The sequence below is a fragment of the Pollicipes pollicipes genome, unplaced genomic scaffold, assembly GCF_011947565.3.
Source record: "Pollicipes pollicipes isolate AB1234 unplaced genomic scaffold, Ppol_2.1 Scaffold_7261;HRSCAF=8764_pilon_pilon_pilon, whole genome shotgun sequence".
NCBI lineage: Eukaryota > Metazoa > Arthropoda > Thecostraca > Pollicipedomorpha > Pollicipedidae > Pollicipes > Pollicipes pollicipes.
Genome location: NW_023597054.1, coordinates 41,067,905 through 41,086,450, shown reverse-complemented (window position 1 = coordinate 41,086,450; position 18,546 = coordinate 41,067,905). Strand labels below are relative to the sequence as shown.

General features: G+C 56.6%; 1 protein-coding gene across 2 annotated transcripts in view; it reads right to left on the bottom strand.

Moving 5' to 3' along the window:
• LOC119111943 (smoothelin-like protein 1) overlaps window positions 1-16,315 on the bottom strand; it is a 60,571-nt gene extending 44,256 nt beyond the window's left edge. The window contains exons 1-4 of one of the 2 annotated variants that reach the window (XM_037235830.1): window positions 16,094-16,315; window positions 11,096-11,161; window positions 3,790-3,865; window positions 305-1,655 (exon numbers count right to left, since the gene is read on the bottom strand). In XM_037235830.1, the coding sequence (XP_037091725.1) occupies window positions 673-1,655; window positions 3,790-3,865; window positions 11,096-11,161; window positions 16,094-16,111 (1,143 nt within the window). In that variant the 5' untranslated portion in view covers window positions 16,112-16,315 and the 3' untranslated portion in view covers window positions 305-672. Of the gene's footprint in view, window positions 1-304; window positions 1,656-3,789; window positions 3,866-11,095; window positions 11,162-16,093 lie in introns of those variants that run through there. The other variant, XM_037235832.1, reaches the window with a different exon arrangement.
• Window positions 16,316-18,546: the final 2,231 nt, after the last annotated feature.

Below are 18,546 nucleotides of genomic sequence, written 5' to 3'. Positions count from 1 at the left end.
GGTACAGCGGCGGCAGCCGCGCCGGAACCGGAGCCGGAGCCGGAGCCGCAGCAGGAGCTTGAGCCGGAACCGGAGCTGGAGCCGGAGCCTGCTGCCGCGCCAGCGGAGCGGTTCGCAGATCCACCTGGCCGCCCGCCAGCCGCCGGCCAGGCGTCACACACGGCGGCGCTGGCCGGGCTGGCCGCGACTGACCGCCCAGCTCGGCACCGGCCAGCGAGGCGGCCCGCTGCTGCACCCGCCCGGGGCCGTGCGCGCCCGCTTGCGCCCACGGCAGGCGCGCCGCCCCGGCCGGACCGGCGCCGTCGGCGGCCGTGACCGGCAGGAAGACGCGGCCGGCCGGCCCCGGCCCGCTCTCCGACCGCGGCCGAGCCGGGCCGCCGGCGCTCGCTCGCCCCTGCGCCGGAGGACCCGTCAACTGACCCGACAGTGGATCCGATGGAGGACCCGAATAGAGGACCCGGCAGAGGACGAGCCTAGTGGCTCTGGCCGCTGACTCCGGGCTGAGGACGACTGCGCAGGCTGCTGAGGCGTGCCGTAAATGGCGTTTGGGTGGTCAAGGACCTCTTGGTGCGGACTGGTGGGATGATGATGGAACTCCTGGTGCGGGTTTGAGGACACACGCCGTAGATCTTGCGAACAAGACGATACCATTGGCTGGGGATATGGCTGATATTACTGATAACATCCGGCTGGTGCGTATTGACCATGTGCTCCTGTGGATGGTTGTGATAGTGCGCGGATGCTGGCTGCTGACGCACAGACGACTTGAACATCGTGAACAGATGGCTGGCCATAGTGCCGCTGGTGGCTGTGCATGGTGGCGGCTTGCTGATGCAGATGCTTCCCCTGCTGATGGTGCGGCTTGTCCGACACATGCGTTTGCTGTCGCATGCCATGCAACATATGGAACGGCTCCTGCTTCAAAATACGACCATGTGGCCTGCCTCCACAGATCTGCTCCTCGCTTCTGGAGCGCGCCAGTGCCCTGGTGGCGCCTGCGGGCCCGTGCGGAAGCGACATCTTCCTCTGCTGCGATGGCGCCGGCGCCGGGCCTCGCTCCGCGGCCGCCGGCTCGCCTGACGCCGCGTACAGACTGCGTGCCTTCTCCAGCCTCGCCTGGCGAGCCCAGTTGGGCGGCGGCGGCGGCTCCTCGGCGCTGAACGCGCTGGCCAGCCGCGACACGCTGGATGCCCGGCCCGGGCAGCGGCCCGGCCGTGCCCACGGCAGCTGGCTGCCGGCCGCCGCCGGCACCGCCTCCTCCAGCGACTGCGGTCTAGCGGAGCGGCCCGTGCGTGCCAGCGTCGGTCGTACGGCGCGCTCCTCCGGCGACGACGACCTGTCCGACCGGCCCCGGCGCGCCCAGGGCGGCCGCTGGCTGCCGCCGGAGGACGACGACGCGTCCTCCGGCGACGGTGGCGCCGCCACCCGGCCGTGGCGCGCCCACGGCGGCCGGCTGCCGTCGGACCAGACCGCCGTGTCCGGCCCCGGCAGATCCTGAGCCGCCACCGGCCGGCCCCCGTCGGACCCCGCCGCCAGTGGGCTGGCGCCGGGCGGCCCGGAGCCGGGCGGCAGCTCGGCCGTCTGCGTCTCCTGCGTCACGATGCTGCAGGTGTACTGAGTCGGGCCCGGGCCGCACGGTTCGTCGGCCGCCGGCTCTGAAACAGGAGCGGCTGTCTGAGCTGGCGGCCAGGCCTGGGCGCTGGGCGTGGCCGCCTCGCCCCGGGACGGCGGCCACTCGCGCGCGCCGCGCGGCTGCTCGCACCGCCGCCAGCCGGCTAGCCGACTACCGATCACTTGGTCTCTGGAAACATGGGCGGAGTCCTCGAGGTACTCCTTGGTCATCTGCTTTGTTAGCGCGGAAGCCAGCGAGAGTCTGTGGCCGTGCGGGCTGCCAGCGCTCTGCGCAAGCGGCGACTCGCGGCTCGGCAAAGCGGCAGGCTGTGCAGGAGCTTCGACGGGCGGCTGGGGGATGTCGCCGCGGTGGTGGACCGGCGAGGCGTCGGAGCGGCAGAACTGGCGGCGCGCCTCGTGGACGGTGGCGCGCTGCGGCACCAGCACGTCGTCGGAGCGGCGCTGGGGCGCCGGGCGCACGCTGTCTGTCTCCGGCCGGGGGACGGCCTGTGCGGGTCGGTCCGACACTCCCTCAGCGCTAGCCTGGCCGAGTGTCGTCTCCTGATCGGCACCGGCCGCCCGCGGGCTGATCTGGGAGTCGATGGCGGCGCGGATGGCGGCGAAGTCGTGCTCGGAGGAGCCGATGGTGTGAGGCCGGTCGCGGCGGCCGGCCGGGCGCGGCGGCCCGCTCGCTCGGGCGGCGGCCGGGCGCACAGTCGACCCGCAGCCGGGCCGGTGGGGTGGCGCCTGCTGGCGGCCCAAGAGCGGACTGCGGCCAGACGCCGGTGGTACGCGCCGGAGTCGCTGCGGCGCCGCCAGCCGCCGGCCCTGGTACTCCTGTGACAGCTGTCGGCAGAAGGGCCGCGCACTGCCGGCGTACAGGGAGCTGGCGGGAGCCGGCGCCGGCGCGGCAGCCGCCGCCTCCTGAGCCGCCGGCGCCGCCTGAGCCTCCGGCGCCGCCTGCCGACGGCTGACGGCAAGCCAGTGCCGGACCTCGGACAGCTCTTCCCGCGTGACGCCGACCGTGTGTGGCCGGCGCCGGCGCCGGTGCGCGGCACGCCGCGGTGGTGGCGGCGCCGGCGCCGCCTCACGGCCGCGACGCCGCCGTCTGCAGCGAGCTCTGCAGCCGTTCAATCAGCGCCAGCAGCTCGACCTGAGCTCCAGGCCCCGTCGGACGCCCCCGCCCCCGCGCCGAGCGACTCCCGCAGACGCGCCAACACCGCGTCCGCCTCGGCCAGCAGCTGGGGGCTGAGGCCGGGGGCAGCCGCCGCCGGCTGCTGGCCCTCCAATCGCCGCCACAGCCCGTCCAGCAGCGAGTCCAGCTGGCCGGCCGCCGCCTCGTCCCCGCTCTCGGTGCCCGAGTCGATGGCGCTCTCGCTGGAGCGGCGCAGCACACGCCGCTGCTGTAGCAGTGAGCGGCGCAGCTGGTCAAGCGCCAGCGGCGGCGGCCGGCCGCGGCCGCCGGCTGAAACACAAGGCCGGCGCGTCAGCGCGGCCTGCGTTAGAGCGCTGCTGAGAGCCGGGCACGGCGGCCAGGCCCGTGAGACGGCCGGTCACACGCCACACCGGGGTCCCGGTCAGATACCTGACCCAAGCCCAGGCCACGCGTCTGACCTGGGTCCAGGTCAGACGCCCGATTCAGGCTGGTCATGCGCTTGACCTCCGTCAGTGAGACGTTTGACTCAGGTCTAGGCTCTGACCGGGTCCAGGTCGCACGTGTGACCCGGGTCAAGGGCATGCGTCTGACTGTGGTCCGGGCTCCACGTCCGGCTCGGCCCAGGTCGTGTGATCCTGTTTCAGGTCACACGTGCGGCCCGGGTACTGGCTACGGGTCTGACGCGGGCCCGGGTCACACGTATTAGGAAGCGGAAGACCAGACCAGGGCACACGTCGACTTGCGGGCCCGAAAGTCAGCTCCACAAGGCCCTACCACAAAAGGTCACGTCAGCTGCGGCATGGACACACTAGACTGACACACCAGACTGGTATCTGCCGGTGTCGCGCATGCGATGTCCGAAGCCAAGCGTCTCTAAGACACAAAACACGGGATTGACGAAATGCGTCGACACGCTAACTCGATCGAAGGCATCTTCGGTAGTGGTGGTTATTTGTGGCGACTGGAAGCAAAATATGCATGCAAGCTGGTTTCGATACTGGTCCAGGTGACTGGCGGCTTACCTGGTCCTCCTGGCATGATGTCCATCAGACGCGCAAAAATTTTGTTTTTGTCATCGAAGTCCTCGCATTGCTGCAGCTGTAAGGGTGAACCGTTATGAGCGGACAACATCGTGCTAGATTGCATAGTGCATGTTCCAGATTCATCCTGCCAGATTGACTGTTCGTGACTGAGAAAGGGAGTACTGCACAGTACTATACCATTCACTCTCTCCTCCCAGCAGGAGACGGAGGAAAATAATTCCTTTCAACCAGGAAAAACCAACATTACTCCACTGATTACGTGGGCAAATAAGGTCTCCATGCTATTGCGCCATGCCTTTTTAAGAAGATTTTGAAGGTTCGGCGAGTCATGCCTAATAAAACATTCTGCATTAGTTGTGGACCATGCCTGAGCCATGACATATCGAGACACATCAGTGCTGACGGTTGAACAGACCCGAACGGACTGGTCACCCGACTGGGAACAGGTCTTCAGAACAGACGCCGGTGAGGAAACAGGTCTTCAGAACAGACACCTGTCCAAAGACATGTCTTCCAAACAGACGCTTGTCGGAGACGGGTCGGCCCGTTTATCTCTCCCGCACATGTAAGGTCTTGTACCCTTTCCGTAGTGCTTCTGCACTACTTGGTTAGAAAAGGTGCTTAAAGGCTGCAGTCACCATGGAATACGGACAACATCATGAAAAGGATGATGAAGAAAAGTGTCTGCAAGTGCGTCAAAAGTGCTACCATTTTTCGGCGTGAAGATTTACCACATAAAAACTGCGCCTTGTGAGCGGTGACGCTGATTGGAATGCTGACGCAGCCCAGTCCAATTCCGTCCAGTCCTGATTTAGACCGGACAAAGTGCTGATATGTATCGTGAGGTGACGTAAAAAGGGTAGGCAGAGGCACCTCTGTCTCCATCGCACTCCCCTCCCCCCGCCCCCCCCCCCCCCCTCAGCCAGCGATATGTCGGGGCGCCGCTCCGGGGCTACGACTGGCGCCAGGCACGGCTGACCTTGGCTGACCTCCAGCCCCGGCGCCCTGCTGGCCCGCAGGTCAGGGCGATTATTTGCCCTGGCTCCAGGATGGGATCAGGCGTTTACCGTGGGCGGCAAACACGTTCCACACCGGACCTGCGTAGCCGCCAGAGAAGCCTGAGGCCGACTGAGGTGGGACAGACGAGCAAACCTATAACGTGCCTCACACTCTAAACCAGCATCACCTGAGATGCTTCGTCAACAGCGACCATCTTCTGGGGGGGGGGGGGGGGGGGGGGGATAAAAAGACCCAGCGTCGTTTCAGGATCTAACCTGCGAATTGGTACAATACCAACCAATGTCGGCTGTCCCGGATAATATTGCCCGGGACTCATTAAGCTCACAATTGTCATCTGAATGATCAGTGGCAGGGCTTTATCGCTGGGAGCTATCAGTGAACACGCGAATATTGGCCCAGGATTTCGCCCAAAAGAGCGCCAAAATCGGGTCACAGAGAAGTGGACCCTTTTAGTCCAAGGGACCGTCATCGTTGTGATAGGGACCCTGCCGTGGGTTTAGAGGGGTGCTTGCGATCCTATTTTGGTGCCTCGGTGTCCACTTTTATGCTGTAAAAGCTCTGCGGGTGACCTAAACTTCAAAAATCACTACGGCGCCCCGCCATCTCCAGCAGTAAGGAGCATGGCCACAAAATGGCGTCCATGGCGTCGCCACTGTGAGTGATGACATTAAGGTCGCACAAAAACACCTGAAGGTGAACAGAAATATCGAACGACTTCCACATCATCCAGCAACCGCGAACATTGATGTATGTGGCTCAACGACCGGCAAGGACGAAAGACCCATTAGAATCCTGCTATGATGTTCAAAAGGGGTCATGTTAAGCTCATGTCAGGTACAATCAAGTAAAGACAAGCTCGTTCCACGACGAAATATTCGCTTTCCCGGCCCACATGGCCTAAGATACTCATTAAGTTGGAGATGTGCATTGGCGTATATACTTGCTTGCCTGTCACAAAACGGCACCACGAATAGGTGTTGTTCAACATTCGAAACGTGGTTGCATATTTCATCCGTTTCTGACCTGGTGTGACCTCGTACAGTCTAATGATCATGAATGGCACGCAGCCAAAACAGTCGAAGAGTTGCGCCAAAAGAATCTAAAGCAAGGAAGTGAAATACTGTCCATGGAGCCCAAAGCAGTTGCGCAAACCATGATCATATTCCCAACGCCAATTTTATGTCATGTCAATTTTATGGAATGTGTGTGTCAATCATGTCAAATGTCAATTTTATGGAAACGTGCCAAATATGCCGCCCGATGGGTACTGAAACCTTGGTGAGCATACCTGAAGCAGCTCGGGCGTTTAAGGCAACTTAGAGGGGGTTACTTGTTACACCCCCAGGTGGCCGCGAGGCGTTCCTTGCCGAGGAAACTATCTTTTTTCCACTCGGCCGCCAATAAGGAGGTGGGGCACGGCGACCAGGATGGAATCAGGAGACAAACTGACCTAAAAAGGGGATTTCGAGTGGGACAACGTGACAAAGTGCATTGTGTGGGCAAAATTAAAGAAGGCAGAATCCCATTCTGAGGAACAGTAGAACTTCTGGAGGGCATGTCCCACTTCCCACCCTCACTAGAAGCATATTGGCTATGCTCATATATTTCTGACAGACAGGAACAGACAGACAGCAGCGTCCGCAGACAGCAGCGTCCTCAGACAGCAGCGTCCACGCACGGCAGTGCCCACAGACAGCAACGTCCACAGACAGCAGCGTCCTAAGACAGCAGCGTCCACAGACAGCAACGTCCGTAGACAGGAACGTCCACAGACAGCAGCGTCCACAGATAGCAGCATCCGCAGACAGCAGCGTCCACAGACAGCAGCGTCCACAGGCAGCAGTGTCCACAGAGAGCAGTGTCCTCAGAAAACAGCATCCACGGACGGCAGTGCTCACAGACAGCAACGTCCAAATACAGCAGCGTCCACAGACGGCAGTGCCCACAGACAGCAACGTCCAAACACAGCAGCGTCCACAGACGGCAGTGCCCACAGACAGCAACGTCCAAACACGGCAGCGTCCACAGACGGCAGTGCCCACAGACAGCAACGTCCAAACACAGCAACGTCCACAGACGGCAGTGCCCACAGACAGCAACGTCCAAACACAGCAGCATCCACAAATGGCAGTGCCCACAGACAGCAACGTCAAACACAGCAGCTCATGTCAGTTATGTATCGAACGCGGAGACGGACCTGACGCAGACCAGCATACCTGACACACAGACTCGACGCCGACAAGCTTAGCTGAGAGAATATCTCACTCTGGCCACATGGACTGGGAGGCGGGCCTGACGTCGATCAGCACAGGTTAGAAACAGACCCAACGCCGCCGGCATGGATAAAAGGCAGACCTGTCACCGACCAGTACAGTTAAAGGGCTCAAAGACCTGAGTCCAGCCACCATAGAGGACACCCGTCCAACCGACGGCAGTCGTTACTGGGCACATCCAAGCGGACCAGCTGAGAGACAGGCCGTCAGAGTCGGACGCTGTCAGCTGACCTGCGACCCGGACGGCCGAGCTGGTGACCTCTGTGTGGTGCCGTAAACGCGGACTGACCTGGTGATCAGCTCGGCGCGGGCGCCGCCGAGCTGGTGCCCCTCGGCTCTGGGACCTACTGATGCGCCCGCCGTCAAGCCAGGCGCAAACAGGCCAGCCAGTAAAAATAGGCGGCCGGTCTGGGGTCAGCTGACGTCACCGTGTCGGCTGGCTGGGAGTGCCAGCAGCTGGGCTGGCTGCCGCGCTGGGGGCCGCTGCCGGCGCCTGGGGCCTCATGGAGCCGGCACCACGGCCGAGCGGAGGCCCCGCGACCAGGAGCGTCCAACGGAACGGCGCAGTCTGAGCCCGCTCACCTGACGCCGCTGCGTGTGCTGCCGACCCACACACCTGGCGCCCGGCTGTGCCGCGGCGATGGGAACAGAGGGCCCAACGGCGTGGCCCTCCCGCCATCAATGTTAAAACAGAGGACTCCGAGAGCGTTGGCTCCATATGAAAAAGGTGTGCGTATAGATGTAGGTCGAGACCAGGTGTGTCCGATTTCCACTGCAGTCAGGGCACTCACGACTCTGCTCAATGGCTTAGCGTTGCAATCTGAATGGTCATATTTGGAAATGTTTGCGTTTTATGTTGTATGAGGTAATTGTGGACACAGAATTCAAATATTCCCCTGAGAGCGGTTCTGATATCATCATAATGCATAATGAGGTCAGAACAGGTCACGCGAGAACACGCAAGGTCATGTGAGGACATCCAAGGTCGAGGATTTCCATTGCTAGTAGCGGAGAGTCTAGATACGAGTGCGACGCGTGTGTCCACCTCTATATCGTGTTTGCGAAGCTACTGACGTATACTTTCAAGCACAAACGCGCCTTTTTCAGGTTGTTACAACTACATTGCGAATTGCCGAAGGGACTCTGAATAATGTATTCAAGAGCTATACGATCTTCAGTGCCTGTAGTCTACAGGCATTATACAGGCGTTATACATCTACAGGCTGTAGATGTATAACACTATTTCTGATCGCAGAAAAGATTGTATTGGTCACTGAGACCCGGTTAGCAGCTCAAATTTGTATTTGGATGGTGCATGAATTTGACCTAAACTGATCTCAGCTGACCTCTAGGTCAGCCTTAAGTGATAATTTTCTGTCTGGGATACTTTTGTCTCACAGCTGCACCTAATGAAATCAACTAAGTCAGAAGAGCATCGTGAAAGAGAACAATTTTGTGCCATCCATATCCGTCTTGCGCGCTAGCTTTTGTTTTAACGCATCTATCGGAATGACCGCTTTCGACCGACCGTTTTGACCGCCGGTGACATCATATTTGACCTAAGGTCAAACATTTTGGGTGCATTTCTCATGATTTGACCAGACCTTCACAACTGTAGCTTTGCTTTTCTCGTAAGACGTCTGGAAGTTGAGGATCCCAGGGGGGGGGGGAGGTCGACTTGCCCCGGGCGGTCGCGGCTGTCTCAGACCCCGGCCGGGCGCAGATGAATGGCTTGAATAATAGTTTAACACAGTTGCGTCGAGAACCACTCTGGCGATATATGTTTCTGCGCACCTGAAGCTCTCCCAACTGAGCAGTTAAGCTTCTATTTTCGGTGAAGAAAAATGCATAACCTAAGTTATACCTGATGTTTTATTTCGTTTAGTTAATAGACTGGCGCTGACCAGCATACCTGACAGGCAGGAAAATGATGCAGTGGATGCAGGGAGGACATGGGGAGGAACACCAGTGATCCTCTGCGCTCCCGAAGCTGTCGCCCGGCTTTGCACCAGTATGAGTAGTAAGGTTTGTGAGGGGTCCAGCCATTTCTGCTATGACTTTTCACTGTCGTGCGTGACACCTAATAGTGTCTTGAGAGAAGGCTACACACTACAGGCGGGAACCCCAGCCATCGACAATGCTAATCAGCATGCATCTTGCCAAGGGTGTGGAAAGCTGTCCAGAATCGGTGATTCAGAGACAGTGTGATTTGTGCCTGCCCATGCGTGGTCATAGGCTTAATGTCAGATTTCCCAAACGTTAGGAGTCCCGAGCTCCTAAGGGACTTAAGGCTTGAGCCTCTAAAGCCCTCATCAGTAACCCCAAAGTCTCTGCTTTAATGCACCTCACGCCTGCAGACTCTGGCCGAGCCAAGACGCAAAGATGGATCAGAAGAGGATTGCAGGCGCATTCGTATTTTAGGTCAGCGCCTTCTATCACAGTGTCGTAGCCTGTGTGCCAAAGTCCGGGCACGGTGGACTGACCTGACCTCGCCATGACGGGCCGCTGCACTCACTGCCTGAGCCCTGGCTTATCCGTCCTCGGAGTCGAAAATAGTAGTGGGCTAATTTGGTACTACATCGTTTCCACCTAACTGGGTACCGGCAGCCGGAACTCTGGCAAGATCCGGCGGGGATGATATCACCACTTAATCAAGATCAGGCAAAACTAGGGTTTGTAGAAACCAGATGTTGAATCCAGGTAAGACCTGCGAGAGGATAGATCAATCGATGCCATTCATAACGAGTGAGCCTGCAGGCTGAGTTGGTCTTGCCTTTGACATAATCACTTACGGCGCACGGGTATGCATCGAAAACTTTCGGCTTAGCCGTCTGTGCTTCAGGCAGCCCTTGGCACGGCGCCCTGTATTGGATGTTTTGCTGTGGATGCTTGGATGATGGATTGTTGTGGTATATTTGTGTTGGCAGGTCGGCAATGGCGCGCGTAAAAACTCATAATACTGAAAAACCATAAGCTCTGGGCCTTTCGGGCCAATATCAAACAAAATATGGGGCAGTGCCTTTTTAGATATAACAGCTGATTGGACTGATGTTTCGTTAGAGTAGTAGACTTTGATCGGCTGTCAGACCATGGCATATCTGTGCAATTCACTGATTGGTCGCCACATTTGTGGAACCCCGCCCTCGCCCCAACCATGTGGCCAAATTTGGCGCGACACCAATCCACGTGATCTGATTGGCTGACGCTGATCATTATGCCATATTTGGAATCCGCACCGCGCCGGGCGCCGACGTGCGCACCTACATACGGATAACTCTCATAGGCATTTCCCGTTTGATGCAACGGTTATCACTTCCCTGCATTGTTATTTAAGACATAAATGTGCCGGTAGCTCCATGACACAAGACACTTGGGGTCGCTGGAGTAGTTAGGATTTCGCTCACGAGGGGCCAGGTCAAAGTATTGGGGCTTTTTATCCAGTTGGGTCATCCTAGTCGCTATAAGAGCCCTTTTATTTTTATTCTGTAAGCATTTTCAGGCTCTGTACCTCATTTGGATGCCTCGTCTTGACATCTGGAAAGTCAAACAAGTGTCCTAAACAAATAAAAATTCGTGGTTCTCACCACATCCAAGGGGTCAGCTCCAAAAGCCCGCTTGGCTACGTCACGGCTTGGGAGACGAAAAGCTCTCGACCGCCCTATCCTGAGGAGAGCTCCTATCCGACGCATAGGCCTATTACAGCTACCCTGAACTTTTCATTCGTTTTGAGTTGCTTTGAACTGTTGGCTCCCATTTCCTTCGCAGACAGTGCTCGCCAGAACGCAACGGGCCTTGTTTTCTCAGGATATTTACAAATCGCAAAAAGGCCTTGTAGCCGTGGATGCTGGCGGCCATGAACGCTCACAGTGCTCTAGTAGGCGCGGTCTATGTCTACGCGGGTTTGGTAACTATATACATAACGCAAGCAACGTATATGTATCACAGCGGTGGACAACTATAACAGCAGTGGAGAGCGCGCGCCCTACACTCACCAGCTGGTGCAGCTGAGCCGGTTCCCTGATGGCGTTGATGTTGACCCCGCAGATCACTAGTGGCGCCTGGCGGACACACAAAACAGTGCTGGTTATTGTCAACGTCCCCCGCATTTCTAACAGAGCTGCTTCACGCAACTTGAGCGGTGATGAAGAGCTGAGATGAAGAGTTAGTCAGTCGTAAGCGTTTGGTTAAGGCGGAGGTTGGCACAACTCTGTTCAACCATTAATTCGTGAATTAATTTGCCATTTAATTGTTACAGGGAATGTTCACTTATGAAGATATTGCAGCAAGCATGAGATGCAATGAAACAAACTTCCTTATAACTATCGGTAACTTTTTTAAAAGAAAAATGCTCCTCTAGACAACATAATTCCTCTGCTTAGTGAATATACCGTTCAATACGCCGTTTTTTTATCACGTCATCGCACCTCGCACATCATTGATTGAGATCCAACGTACGGCCGTTACATTGGGAAATCGTGCTCACGAACGCCAGATATGAACGACTCGGCAATTATATTTGCATTGGCCCTAATCGATGCATGGCAAATGGTAGACCAGAATTTGAATGACGTTATTATGGCGTCGTGGATGCCGGGGTGACCTTGAAATAGTCTCCTCGAAATGGTCGCACATCTTCGCGGGCGTGTAGCACAGAAACTAGAGGGGATTAGGTCTTGAGAAGGGAAAGGCTGTGAACTGCACGGAATAATCTTCAAGATGGCTATTTCAGTTCAGAACTCAACACAAAAGTGGAACACTGCCTTCAACGGATTGACGCTTACGTAAACGTCAAAAATAATTCATTGTTCCTTTAATTTCAGTTGCCGTAAACTTATTCGGTAAGTTTTTAACTGGGTTTGGTGCGTTTACCTTCCGATAGGTGGCAGTTGGGGCTTGTTAGCGTGTGCGAATTCAACGGTTTGGGTCTTGGAATGAGAGTGATGGGAAAACGAGGTGGACGTTGATATGGTTTCTATTGGCACACATGGGAATGGGGTGGTATCTGCCCCCTTACACCTACTGGGCGAAATCCGTGGTACGGGACCTGAGCCAATTTGATTTCAATGACATCATCTTATCATAAGTGACGTAAAAAGCGTGATGCCTCAAGACTTTTTAAACCTCCGAGCGTGAAAATGATACTCAAGTTCGAGTACTGCCACCAAGCTTCAGGTAGCCGATTTTCGTTCTGTGTTGTGTCACAGGGGGGCCAGCCACCTTAGTGATCAATGCGATTTATTTTTGCACTGTGCGGCTACTTCTCAGACTAATAGCTGCTGACCCGAGTATTAAAATGTCAACTTCCTGACCTGCGTCAATTAACTGCATGCTGTTCGCATCTGTGTCGATACTGAAAAGCAAAATCACATTTTTTCAGAGAAAAGTTCCTCGGTCGAGAGCGGCGTGGACACCCGGAGCGAGACCACCGCGACAGGGGTATGAGCCAGCTACACTGAGGCCTGCTCGGTGCCCAGAACGCCATTATGGGCTGTAGCGTTTGTCTGAGTTGACCACATTGTTTCAATATGCAAACATAGGCATTGTAACATGGCTTAGGCTCAGCTTATGCTCAAATTAACTAGACTATGCGCGCATATTATGTCCATGCAAGTTTCGTGTCGCAAGTTCATGACCTGCAAGTTTCGTGTCACTGGTCGTGACGGTTTCTGATGTCTTAGGGGGGTGGGGGGGAAGGGTGGCCCCGCCTTTTGAAGAGCCTTAAGGGGCTAATTTCTTAAAACAAGTTAACGAATGACGGATTGACTTTAGCTTACATTGAATTCCTAAGCGATTTAGTGGATCAACTTTCACTGAGTCCACCTGCTCCTTTAACAGATTACCTTTAACGAAAACTGAATTATGGGTTGACTTTGTCTATCTATAGGTAAAGGCGAAGTGGACAGCTGGTGTACCGCGGAAAGGTCTTGGTAGACGTTGAGTAACCGATGTACGCTGTAGACGTGGTGGACAGCGGATGCCCGGTGCAGTCACGGTGGACAGTTGTTGGGCAGTGGACAGCAAATGTCCATTGAACATCTAGCGGAAGGTGGATGTTTGGTGCAAGCACAGTGAACAGCTGGCGTACAGTGATTAGATGATGGTGGACAGTGAACAATTGTTGACGGACAGCAGACAGCTGACAATCACTAGAGAGCTTGTAAACGCTGGATGTCTGGTGCTGCCACAGTGGGAAGTCACATACTGTAAGAGCTAGTAAACAGCGAGATATGCATCTGGATCCCAACGGTGATTCCAGGATCCCATGAGGCTCCATACTCATGGAATCCTTGGATTGGATCATAGAATCTCTTAGAGGGGTTCTAGGCATATGTCTGCAGTGAGGGGATAACTGATGCACGTGAAGTAGACTGCTGATGCTCAGTGGACAACTGGTACATATCGGACAGCTGGTAGACAGAGGGTTAGTTGGCAGTGACGACCTGGCGAACATTGGACAGCTGCCCAGAGAACGTAGCCAATTCCCTGCATCTGTACAAGGATCAGATGTTCTCCGATATCGTGTGGTGATGTCGTTAGATGTTCGTGGTGTATAGTCTGCCAGGCAGCGAAAAGTTGGTGTACACTGTACAACTGGGGTGCATAGGAAAACTTGTGAACAGTGGACTGGGGCGCTATGTCATTGGTAAAAAGACAGGAGATCGGATCAGATAACGGGGATCTGAGCCGTTCCTTTCCACGTTATGTCAAGTGGGCTGCACGTGCCTGCTGTGGAGGAGCGCGTGCAACTAGCAGTTACTGCGGAGAAGCGCGTGCGGCGGGCGGTCGCTGCGGAGGAGCGCGTGCGGCGGGCAGTCGCTGCGGAGGAGCGCGTGCGGCGGGCAGTCGCTGCGGAGGAGCGCGTGCGGCGGGCAGTCACCGCTCCGGCTGCACCGGCCGACGATGGTCGAGCGATGACCCCGCTGACCCCGCCGGCCGCGCCCCTGTCCTGCCACCACCCGCACCAAGGGGACCGGCTGTAGCAAGACCCCCCCTTCCCATCCCCTCCCCCTCCTCCTGAAGCATTTGGCTGCCAGCGCCTCAGCCGCTGGTCCGCTAACTTGGGCATCGGAGAGGCCTGCCGACCCGAAATAGCGCGCCCCTGGCGGCAAAACTGGCCCAAGGGCGGCCCTGCGAGCAGCGCCCTGGCGTCCGGACTGGGCCCCAGACCAGCTTCCACCCCGTGCGCAGAGCACGGACCCGAGCGCGGAACACCGTGACTCGGCAGCCAGACCCGAGCACGGGACACCGCGACTCGGGAGCCAGATCCGAGCACGGGACACCGCGATTCGGGAGCCAGACACGAACACGGAATACCGCGACTCGGGAGCCAGACCCGAGCACGGAACACCGCGACTCGGGAGCCAGACCCGAGCACGTGACACCGCGACTCGGGAACTAGACCCGAGCACAGGACATCAGTGAGGCAGATGAACAGAGGAAGGCAGTTTGCGACCGCGTGGTGGTACCCCGCCAACCATCGTTTTGTTCAATGGAAGTAGAAAGCTTCCGTATCGCCACTTCAATTTCTTTATTTTCTGCCACCTGTTCGTTCCTTACGCCGCATTTTTCAGTGAGGTTTTGACATTGCTCCCACAAAATGTTAGAAAAATGCGGTTCGCCGATGGCACAACCGCATCGCGATGCAGTATGTAGAACATGCCGACATGGCGCAAATAGCCGAAGCCCAGTCGGAAGTTCACAATGCACAGCTGTTGTCAACCTGATGAGGTTGGAAAGGTGTGGAGGTGTGAGGGAGTCATTTTTGTTCACTGATCCTCCTAATCCAACAAGCCGTATAGCTTGTACGGCTGCAGCTGATTTCTTGATAGATTTGGTCTAACAAAAAAAGGTTTAGTTAGTTAAGCCTTTTGGAGAGTTCGGGAAAACTCCTGATTAACTCAGAATATTTCGTTTCACACCAATTTCGCCCCACGCCGTGCTTCCACCGCATCCGCTTTTGCGCGAGCACATAGACTTTTGCGAACAGATAAGACGGACTATGAGAACACGCGTGCAAAGCCATGACATTTTCGAACGGGTATTTCCTTCACACACACGCTGCCACGCACAGACGATCGTAGTCTTTTACATGTTAAGATCGTTTGGACGAAAAAAAAACATGCGGATGCTGTGGAAATACGGCCCCGCCTGGTCACGTCTGCATTTTAGCCAATACGTTAAGGCCGGAGACGGAACGCCACCATTGCAATATTTTAAGCCTGACCTGAGACTGCGACATTAGTTAATGTAAAATACTTATTTTAGGAGTCGAGATTATCGGTTTGTTTTACTGAACATCAGTATATAATCTTTTTAGGAGACCTAGCTTTGTAAGGGCCGAATCGAGTTGTAGCATAGAGCGCTGCCAGCGAGCGGTTTGCTCGAGTCAGGAAGTTACACGCGAACTGACACGGTGGAGTCTGGTCACTGGCCAGACAGCGTGACAGCTCAGACCCTCAGATTACGTGGACCTGGAACACATAAGACTTCCTACCACGTACAGCTCATCGGAGGACGCCACAACCAGCGCACCTCTGGGCTCTTTTGAGCCAGGTCCAGAAACTCTTCCGATCCCAGATCAGAGGACGCCTGGCCTCAGGCTTTTGCCCATAGATCTCATGACAACGACGACAGCGTCTATGGGATGACCTCTCTGAAACTGTTTCCCGAAAATGGACAAAAAAAGAACGTGAAGTACTTCATCTCGCGCACCCGTTTATGGAGCGCTAGCAACGGCGGACGCCAGATTAGCCCAACCAAACATGTTTGGTGTTTTCCCTTCGGGTTCCCTGCTCAATAACTATAAAGTTGAGGCCTCCCTTATTAAGTGACGGGTCGGCCGGCAGCAGTGCGGGCCGGGCCTTGTTTGGCAGAGCAGCGCGGCCGAACACCACGCGGGGCTGGCGCACTGGCCCCCTCCGCCGCCCCCTCTCCTGCGGCCACGATCGACACTGACCGGTGTGGCTGTAGAGACCCTGCCGGCGCCTCACCTTCCAGGAGCTGGCCATGTTGGTCTGTGAGGTGCGTGGCCGGCTGGCCTGCTTCGGTCGGCGGTCGGCCGGGGTCAGCGAGTCCGCTGCGTGCTCACCACTCACTGGCCCGCGTCGACGCCGATCTCCGGGGCGCTCACTGGTCACGGCCGGCGGTGCGGCGAGCGGCGGGGCGGACCACGGACCGGGACCACAGGCAGGGACCACACGCGGCCGGCGGACAACAGCCACGCTCGCCACGCCGCCGGCCGACCGGGGCTATTTTGAAATTTGGCAGTGGCGGCCGCCAGCGACGTCAGCTAAAATTAGCGCCGGGGCCGAGCGGCCAGTGTCGAGCCCCGATTGGCTTCTTCAGGCCAGCGGGGCGAGCGACGTGGGATGACGGCCTTCGCAGCCGTCACAGGCTCGAGCCGGCCAGCCCGGCTGGCAGCCCTCCCGCTGGATCCAGATCGGCTGGGACTTCGGGCGGCGCGGCCGCCGGCTCTCGCGCGCCCGCCCAGTCGCGCTGTTCGACGCGTGATCCGACGACGGTCGGCGAAACTCATGTCAGAGGTCTGGCCAAACGCCGCATGGGCGGCTTTGCGACAGAACGGTACAAGCGCACGCGGCATCCTGTTTTCATGTGAAGAATGGAGCACTTGTGTATTTTCTGAGTGGACAATTTTGTTCGTCTTTTCAGGCCGCTCCCTGGATTATTTTTGATTGCTGTAACCACTAACCTGTAGCATAGGCAGCTATGCTATGCTATATTCCAGTAGTTCTGGGGCTCAGCCCGGATACTTCCAGGGGATGGGGCACCGCATCATCTCTCCGGCCAACAGGAAGTTGTAACGACTTTGGTATCCACCACAGCATTCCTTTTCCCACTGACGGCTCCGACGATAAGTCAGTTTTACGCTCCGGTGGTGTCAAAGATGCATCAGTGATAATGCATGAATTTCGAATCCACATCTTTGTACGAGCTGCCCAAAACACGCAGGGTTAATGATGTATATAAGCTGCAGATGTACAAATGGCACTGGTGGATATGTGGGCTCCATCACGACTGAAATATTCGCATAAACAAGTGCGGTGTCTGTTGATCATTTCCGGTTTTATCCATCGACTTCCTGATATTTTTTTGGAGACCATCCATTCAACCACGCATGTTCGGAAAGGAACATAAGGCGATCCCACGATCCCAAAGCGGAAAGTAACGCATTTTCATAAACGTAAATAAAACATGAGTAAAAGTCTTATTCCTTTTAGAAAAATCAGGAGAATGGAGGTAAAGATGTGAAGAATTATCTGAAGAATAAGACTATTCCTTCTGTCGTATCTATGTGCATAATGTTCCTCGCAAATGCACTAACAACTTACGTATTTTCATATACTAATGACATCTGGCAGATGCTAGCGCCACTTTCAACAAGGCATTAGGACGTCTGCTCTCACGAGTAATTGGCATATTGCCACAGTTCCGCAAACTGTCGTAATCATTCTGTATTTGTTTGTCTTTCGGGAAGGACAGTTTGGTCTCTTGAGGCAAATATACTCATAACAGCACGCACGTCTATCAGTGAGCATTCACTCTGATGCTGTTTGACAGTGATGCGTTAGTGATGGATTGCTTACGAAGTGGGAAAAACATCCGTGCCTTAACACGCGTCCGGGTGGCCGGTTAAATATCCTTCGCTTGGCTTGGGTTCAGCTTGACCCACTGAGATATCAACACTAAAAGAGCTATAGACACCAAATTAGCCGGGTGGGTTAGCATGTATGGGAATTCGCTCGCGTCAAACTACAAGCTTCAAAATGCATTTCCATGCATTTGTCCCTTATCACCTCGACTGTTGCCGGGGTGAGACGTCAGGGGCAGCGTCTCCCCGCATCTCCCAGGGACACGCGATTCGCCACGGCGGACCGCCGGCACGGCCGCCGCCGGCAGGCAGCCACACGGCGACCAGCTAACAATGGCGACTCCCGCCTGGCGTCGATGCCTGGGCCAGCTGCAGCCTTCCGTCGCCCGTCCCTGAGCGGCGCCGGCGTCATGTGTGCACCAAACGCTTCGCAAGTCGGAAAGCGTAGCTGACTGCTGGTGTTGGTAGAATGCATGGGAGGGCCAATACAGGACTGGCATTGGATTGCAGCATTTACCCGTGCCTGCCGTGGTCTGCTGGGTTTAAGTGGGGGTGCGGTTCTTGCACACTCATGGATGGAGGAACGACACATGTCAATAACTATCTGTAGACAGGGTAGCGGGGGGGGGGGACTATAACATCACTTTGGACCTTTCGAGGTCGTTCTTCCTATGCATGGCAGCAGACCAGTGTGGGGAGGGGAGGCTTCAGTCCTCAAAAGTTGCAGAGTGGCCGGCTGGCCTCCCGCCGGGCAGGAGCGGCGCCTGGCTTGGCCGGCTTCGTCGCCGGTTGCGGACGGCAGCCCAGCGCCCGGTCCGGCTCGGCGCTCCGCCA